We start from the raw sequence: 7,939 nt of genomic DNA on the forward strand, positions 1-7,939 counted from the left end.
GAGGGAAGCCCCAGGGCGGGGTTTGGGGGATCTGGGGAGTCCTAGGGTGGGGTTTGGTCTCGGGGTGAGGTTGGAGCGCCCCAATATGGGCGAGGGGCACCCTAAGGGGGGACCGAACCATTTGTTTTAGGGGGGGGTTCAGGGGGGCACTCTAAAGTTGGGCAGAACCATTTGTTTTGTGGGGAGTTTAGGGGGTCCCCCTAAAATGGGGCTGAACCATTTCTTTTGGGTGAGGGATAGCTTAAAGTTGGGCAGAACCATTTGTTTTGCGGGGGTGTTGAGGGGGTCCCCCTAAAATGGGGCTGAACCATTTTTTTTTCCGTGAGGGATAACTTAAAGTTGGGCAGAACCATTTGTTTTTTTGGGGGGAGTGGTTCGGGGATCAACCTGAAGTGGAGCTGAACCGTTTGTTTTATGGGGGACACCCTAAGGTGAGGGGACCCCCCTAAAATGAGGTTGAACCATTTGTGTTATTTTGGGGGGGGGTTGAGGGGTCACAGCCTTGGGATCACCCTGGGAATTTTATCTGGGGAAGGAAAGTTTGGAGCTGCCCAAATCCCAGGAATTTCCCTTCAGCCCCTGGAGTTTGGGGTCGGTTGGACGGACACCAGTCCCTGCCCGTTCCCTGAGGGCTTTTTGGGAATTGTGGCTCCCCAGGCAGATTTCCTGAAGGGGCTCCCGGTGTACAACAAGAGCAACTTCAGCAGGTTCCATGCGGATTCCGTCTGCAAGGCTTCCGTGAGTGCTCCGGGGCCCCAGCCCCAATCCTGGCGTTCCCTAATCCCAGAGTTCCCTAATCCTGGAATTCCCAAATCCCGGAATTCCCAGATCCTGGAATTCCCCATTCCAGTGTTCACAGATCCTGGAATTCCTGAATCCCGGCATTCCCAGATCCCAGAGTTCCCAAATCCCAGAGTTCCCAAATCCCGGAGTTCCCAATCCCGGAGTTCCCAAATCCTGGAATTCCCTAATCCCAGAATTCCCCAATCCTGGAATTCACAGATCCTGGAATTCCCCATTCCAGTATTCACACATCCTTGAATTCCTGTATCCCGGCATTCCCAGATCCTGGCATTCCCAAATCCCGGAATTCCCAAATCGTGGCATTCCCCATCCCAGCGTTCCCAAATCCCCGAGTTCCCAAATCCCAGAATTCCCAAATCCTGGCATTCCCCATCCCAGCATTCCCAAATCCCAGAGTTCCCAAATCCCGGAGTTCCCCAATGCTTTCATTCCCAGATCCCAGCATTCCCAAATCCCAGAATTCCCAAATCCTGGCATTCCCCATCCCAGCGTTCCCAAATCCCCGAGTTCCCAAATCCCAGAATTCCCAAATCCTGGCATTCCCCATCCCAGCATTCCCAAATCCCGGAGTTCCCCAATGCTTTCATTCCCCAATCCCGGAATTCCCCGTTCCCATCCCGTCCCTGATCTCTCGTTCCCGTTGCAGAACCGCCGGCCCTCGGTGTATTTGCCCACCAGAGAATTCCCCTCGGAACAGAGTGAGTCCTGCTGGAAAACCCGCAGTCCCGGCTCCCCCTCTTCATTCCCAGTATTCCCCTTTTAATTCCCAACATTCCCTCTTTATTCCCAATTTTTCCCTTTTTTAATTCCCAGTCTTCCCTTTTTAAAATTCCCATTTTCCCCCTTTGAATTCCCGATTTTCCCTTTCTAAATTCCCATTTCCCCCCTCTCTTTATTCTCAATTTTCCCCTTATTTATCCCAAATTTCCCCCTTTTTTATTCCAAATTTTCCCTCTTTTTAGTCCCAGCTTTCCTTTTACTTATTCCTGACTTTCTCCTCCTTTATCCCAAATTTCTCCCTTATTTATTCCCAATTTCTCCCGCATTTGTTCCCAATTTTTCCTTTCTTTATTCCCAATATTCCCCCTTTCAATTCCTGATTTTCACTTTATTCCCAATTTTCCCCTTTATTCATTCCCATTTTCCCCCTTCTTTATTCCCAATTTCCCCCCCAGCAATTCCCATATTTTCCTCCCATTTTCCCCTTTATTTATTCCCATTTTTTCCCTTCTTTATTCCCAATTTTCCCCCCAACAATTCCCAATTTTTCCTCCCTCCTTGCCCATTGAAATCCTCCTAAAACCTGGAATTTTTCCCTGTTTTTCCTTGGAATTGTTCCCAGTTATCGTGACAGAGAAAACAAACATCCTCCTGCGCTACCTCCACCAGCAGTGGGACAAAAAGGTGACATTTGGGATCCAAAATTCCCCAATTTTTATTTTTTTTTTCTGGGAATTTGGGATTGATTCATTGCAGGAATCCTTCCCGTGGGAATTCCAGGCAGGAAATCCTGGGATGGTTCTGGCCCTGGAAATGAGGGAAAATTGGGATTGAGGGAGGTTGTGGTTGGGAATTTGGGAATGGTTTGGGAATTGTGGGATTTGGGAATTCTGGGATTGGGAATGGTTTGGTTTGGGAATTCTGGGATTGGGAATGTTGAGAATGGGAATACTCGGGAGTGGGAATGTTGGGATTTGGGAATTCCTGGTTTTGGGAATCTGGGAATTTGGGAATAGGGGGGATTTAGGAATCCCGGCATGTGGGAGCACCGGGGATCCCCGTGCTGGGAGTCTGCCCTGGAATTGCCCCTGGAACCCCCTAAAATTCCCTGAAAACCCCTAAAATCCCCTGGGACCCTCCTGGAACCCCCTGGAATTGCCCCTGGAACCCCCAAAAATCCCCTGGAAGCCCCTAGAATTCCCCAGAATTCCCCTAAAATCCCTCAGAATCCCCCAGAATTCCCCTAAAATCCCCCGGAACCCCCCGGAAGCGCCCCCGGCCCCCGCTGAGCGCGGCGCTGTTGCAGAATGCGGCCAAGAAGCGCGAGCAGGAGCAGGGCGAGCTGGAGGGCGAGAACTCGGCCCCGCCGCGCAAGATCGCCCGGACCGGCAGCCAGGACATGACCGAGGACACTTAAAAAACCCCGGAATCGGGAATTCCCAAGGCTCTTCCCGCTTTTTTTTTTTCTTATTTTTTTTCCCCCACCTCCCCTTTCCCCCTGACCCGCTGGGAATTCCCAGGATCCGCCCTATTTATTTGGGATTTGCCTCGTTGCCTGGTTTTTGGTTGGTTTTTTTTTGGTTTGTATTTATGGGGTTTTTATGGAGAGGGGAGAGTTGTTCGTCCTTAAGGGGCTCGTAATTCCCAAAATTCCTGGTTTTTCTGGGGTTATCCCAGAATTCCTAATTCCCCAAAATTCCCTGTTTATCCTGGGATTCCTGCCTGGGAAATCCCAGAAATCCTAATTTCCCCAAAATTCCCCCTTTTTCCTGAGATTCCTGGGATTTGCTCCTGACATCTCCCAGGAGAGCTCGTTCCCAAAAATCCACTTTTCCTGGGATTTATTCCCTTCCCAAAATCCCCCTTTTTCCTGGGATTCCTTGGATCTGCTCCTTGTGAAATTCCAGAACTCTCCCTTTTTTTTTTTTTTTCTCCTCCCCAAAATTCCACTTTTTTTGGGGATCATTGGGATCTTCTCCCCTGTGATACTCCAGAATTCCTCATTCCCAAAAACCCCACTTTTTCTGGGATCTCCTCCCTTCCCAAAAAATCCCCTTTTCCCAGGATTTCCCCACATCCCCTCCCTGTAAAATTCCAGGATTTTTTTCTTTTTCCCTTCACATCCCCTTGGAGAAATTCCCAGGAATCCTTTGGATATTCCCAACCCATCCACGACTGTGAGGCCTTTCCCATTTTTCCAGAAAATTCCCAACCCTTTCCCGGGCTCCGATCATGGCTGGAGCCGATCCCTGGGAATTTGGATCCCGGGATTTTTTTGGGGGGCTGGATCCCTGGAATTTTTTTCCCCTGCCCTCTGGAAAAGCTGGGAATGTCGATCCTTAAATCCTGGTTTTTTTCTCCCGGGAATCGCCGGATCCTCTGCGAGGGATCGCTCGGAATTCCCAGGACTGCCAGCGGCCCCGGATCTGGGAGAATCCTGGCTGGAATTCCAGGAATCCCTGGATGGAATTCTGGGATCTGGGCTGGAATTTGGGATCTGGGCTGGAAGAATCCAGGATGGAAGAAAATCCAGGCTAGAATTCTGGGAAATCCAGGATGGAATTTGGGAAACCAGGCTGGAGTTCCAGGAATCCAGGCTGGAAGAATCCAGGCTGGAATTTGAGAATCCAGGATGGAATTTGGGATCCAGGATGGAATTTGGCATCCAGGATGGAAGAATCCAGGCTGGAATTCAGGGATCCAGGCTGGAATTCAGGGATCCAGGCTGGAATTCAGAATCCAGGATGGAATTTGGAAATCCAGGATGGAATTCAGGATCCAGGATGGAATTCGGGATCCAGGCTGGAATTCAGGAATCCAGGATGGAATTCGGGATCCAGGCTGGAATTCCAGGAATGCAGAGCCCATCCCTCGCTCCCCAAATCCTTGGGATTGAGACAATTCCCAGCCGCCTTCCCGGGACCATCCAGAGGCTCGGGATCCGCGGAGAACCTCGGCAAAGGACGGGACGATCCCAAAATTCCAGCTGCTTTTCCGTGAGGAGCCGATGTCCGCGGCAATCCCGGAATTCGGGGTCTTTCTCCCTCCCCTTTGCTGGGAAACCCGCGGGGAATTTTTTTTCCAGGAGATTCCCAGGATCAATTCCCGGCTCTGACTCTGGGAGGGTTCCTGCCGCCCCTTTTCCCGGAAAATCCCGGATCCACCCTCGGAATTCCGGCCTGGGAAGGGCCAAAACTCCTCCAGGAGCTCGGGAGGAGCAGGACACGGCTCCGGTCGGAATTCCCGGAATTTGGGACTGGAATTCAATCCAGAACTTTTGGCTCTGCCTCCGTTTTTCCCAAATTTTTTTTTTTTTTTTTTTGGGTTTTTCTTTTCTTTTGGGTTGGGTTGGTTTTTTTATGGAAGCGACTTTGGAATTCCTGGAATGCAGTGTTGGGGGGTGGGGAGGGTTGGGGGGACGAGCGGAATTCCCGGGATTTTGGGTTGGGTTGGGATTTCCAGCTGCAGAACTCCGGGAGGAGCCGGATTCGAGGAATCTCCGGAAGGAATTCCGGGGGTTTTCCAGGAGAGGAGGGCGGATCCCGGGGTTCCCGAGGCTCGGGAATGTTGTTCCATTAAAGAGTTGGCACTTCCTGCTGCAATTCCCGATTTTCTTCCCCCTGGGAAAAGGCGGATGGGAGCCACGGGAATGGGGATTTATCCCGGGAAAATCTGGGGGCAGGGGGGGGGAAAGGTCGGGATTGGCCGGAGCTGGGCGGGTTTGGGATTGCCAGAGGGGCTGGGTCCTGTTCGGGATTTGGCATCCCTGGATTTGGGGTTCTCACCCAATCCCTGGATTTGGGATTCTCTTTCCATTTGGGATCCCTGGATTTGGAATTCTCATCCCATCCCTGGATTTGGGATCCTTGGATTTGGGGTTCTCACCCCATCCCTGGATTTGGGAATATCTTTCCATTTTGGGATCCCTGGATTTGGAATTCTCACCCAATCCCGGGATTTGGGATTCTCTTTCCATTTGGGATCCCTGGATTTGGGGTTCTCATCCCGTCCCTGGATTTGGGATCCCTGAAGTGAGTCTGGATCCCATTCCTGGATTTGGAATTCTCTTTCCTCATCCCATCCCATAGTCCCAAAATCCCTGGATTTGGGGTTTTCTTCCCATCCCTGGATTTGGGATCCCCCTTCCCCCTCTCCTCCAGCTCATTCCCAGCTTTTCCTGGAATTCCCGGAGCTCTGTCCCTTGATCCCATTCAGGAAATCTGGAAAATTCCCCTCCTGACAATTCCTGGTGCCTTCCCACCCAGAATTCCCAAATTCCACCAAATCCCGGGATTTTCCTGGGGTTTTTTGCCCAGTTCCCGCCTCTTCCTCCTCATCCCGGGATTTTCTGTGTCCTGCAGCTCCCAAATCCCAGGATTCTGCCCCAAACACCCCCAGGGCTTGGAATTCCTGGGATTCCCCAGAGCCCGATCCTGAATTTTTGGGGAATTTTCCAGTTTTGGCCATTCCCAAAGCCCGGGAAGCTCCATCATTCCCAGCTCCAGGATTTTCCCTTCAAATCCTTCCATTTCCACCCAAAATCCGGGATCACAGAGCTGGGGAAAACCTGGATTTTCCCAAAATCCCTGCCAGAATCCAAGATATCCACTGGAATTCTTTTTCCGGGAATTTCTTTCCCAACAATTCCACATTTTTTATCAACAAGAAATCGATGGAATTTTGAGGATTTAATCGGATTTTTCCATTCTTTCCTGGCTCCTGGGAATATTTGGGTCTCGTTTTCCAGAGGTTGGGAATGCTGCTCTGGATCCTGGAGCCTAATTCAAATATGCAAATGAGATGCAAATGAGCTGTCGAAATAAATTTCTTTTTTATTGCGGAGTTTACAAAAATAAATTAAAAAGAAATAAATTAACCCCCCCTCCCCCCTTTTCCTTCCTTTCCTGGAATTCCCACGGAATTCCCTCTTCAAGGAAAAAAAAAATCAAAGGAAAAACCATTCCCGAATTTTTCCCTCCTCCAAAATTCCAGAGGTTTTTTTTTTTTTTTGGTTGGGTTTTTTTGGGGGAAAGAGATGAAAATTCCCCGGATTTGGGGCTTTTCCCTCTGGGAATTCTCGGCTCCAGAGGGAAATGGGATCAAAGCCATTCCCGGGGTTTTTTTGGGGGGAAAATCCTGTGGGATGAGGGAGGAAAGAGCCAGAGCCTTCTGGAATTCTGGGGTCTCATTTTCCCGGAATTCCCAACGTTCCCAGGCCTCCCTTTTCCCAGGATTTTCCCCAGGATATTCCAGACCAGGGCAGGTGGGGGAGGGATTGGGATCCTCCTTCCAAATTCCCAAATCTCCATCCCAAATTCCCAAATCCCCATCCCCACATTCCCAAATTCCATCCCCCAATTCCCAAACTCCGTCCCCAATGCCAAAATTTAATCCCCACCTTCCCAAATCCCCAATCCCAAATCTCATCCTCCCATCCCCAAAAATCTGTCCCCAATTCCCAAACTCCATCCCTAATCCCGGTCTCCATTCCCAAACTTCCCAAATTTCCCTCCCTGATCCCACCGGGATTTTTTTCCCCACCCCGGAGTGGGAACACGGAGCCTTTTCCTTTGGGAATCCCGGATTTTCCTGCCCTTATTGCTCTGGGAAATGGATGCGATTTGGGATCCCAAAAAAACCCCCCAAAATCCTAAACGCCAAAATTCCATGGTTTCTTCGAAATTCCGTGGATTCTTCGAAATTCCATGGATTCTTCGAAATTCCGTGGATTCTTCGAAAGAGGAGGAGGGGGAAAAAAACCCCCAAAAAATTCCAATCTGATTTTTGGGAAGAGGGAACGGGAGGGGATTTGGGACCAACACCCCCCCCTCCCTTTTCCCAGCTTTTCCCTCTTTTCCCAGATTTTTCCCTTTGGGAATGGATGTCCCCAAGTGCCACCAACCCCGCGAAGCGAAGCAGGGAAAGGAGGGAGCGCGTTCCCAGCACGGATCCCGCTGGAAAAGCCGATCCAGGGAATCCCGGGAATTTGGGAAATCCAGGAAATTCCTTCCCGCGGCAGCAGCGAAGCGGCTCCCACCCCCTCCCCCATTGTCCCCTCCCCGTGTCCCCTCCTTGTCCCGCCCTTTATTGCGACAGAATTCCAGGGAATTCGGAGCTGGAGCCGGGAATGTCCCGCTGGGATTTGGGAGAAGCGGCACCGGCGGCGGGATCGGGGTTGGGATTTAGTGCAAGAAACGCTGCCCATGCACGGCATTCCCGGGAAATGCGCCCCATTCCCGGCTGGAAAACTCCCGGGAAGGATCTCCGGGGATTTGGGATCCGGGATTCGGGACCCGGGATCCAGGCGGGGGGAGCGGACGGAGCAGGGCTGAGGCACGGCTGAATCGGGCTCGTCCCGGGAATTCCGGGAATTCCGGGAGCGGGATGCGGCTCCCGGCGGGCCCACAGGCGGGAG

General features: G+C 51.3%; 1 protein-coding gene across 1 annotated transcript; it reads left to right on the forward strand.

The window, feature by feature from the left end:
* The first annotated feature begins 435 nt into the window (after positions 1-435).
* DDA1 (DET1 and DDB1 associated 1) lies at positions 436-3,465 on the forward strand. Its single transcript, XM_031065183.1, has 4 exons — positions 436-738; positions 1,451-1,502; positions 2,147-2,208; positions 2,831-3,465. Exons 1-4 carry the CDS (start codon positions 451-453, stop codon positions 2,939-2,941), a joined length of 513 nt encoding a protein of 170 aa, XP_030921043.1. The 5' UTR covers positions 436-450; the 3' UTR covers positions 2,942-3,465.
* The last annotated feature ends 4,474 nt before the right edge of the window (positions 3,466-7,939 follow it).

The sequence above is a fragment of the Geospiza fortis genome, unplaced genomic scaffold (assembly GCF_000277835.1).
Source record: "Geospiza fortis unplaced genomic scaffold, GeoFor_1.0 scaffold248, whole genome shotgun sequence".
In the NCBI taxonomy this organism is placed as follows: Eukaryota; Metazoa; Chordata; class Aves; order Passeriformes; family Thraupidae; genus Geospiza; species Geospiza fortis.

Excerpts from the sequence above, each read along its gene's own strand:
- DDA1 (XM_031065183.1), top strand. The coding sequence starts at position 451 with ATGAGGTTGAACCATTTGTGTTATTTTGGGGGGGGGTTGAGGGGTCAC. Across the intron at positions 739-1,450 it reads ATTCCGTCTGCAAGGCTTCC|AACCGCCGGCCCTCGGTGTA; the intron begins GTGAGTGCTCCG and ends TTCCCGTTGCAG. Across the intron at positions 2,209-2,830 it reads ACCAGCAGTGGGACAAAAAG|AATGCGGCCAAGAAGCGCGA; the intron begins GTGACATTTGGG and ends GCGCTGTTGCAG.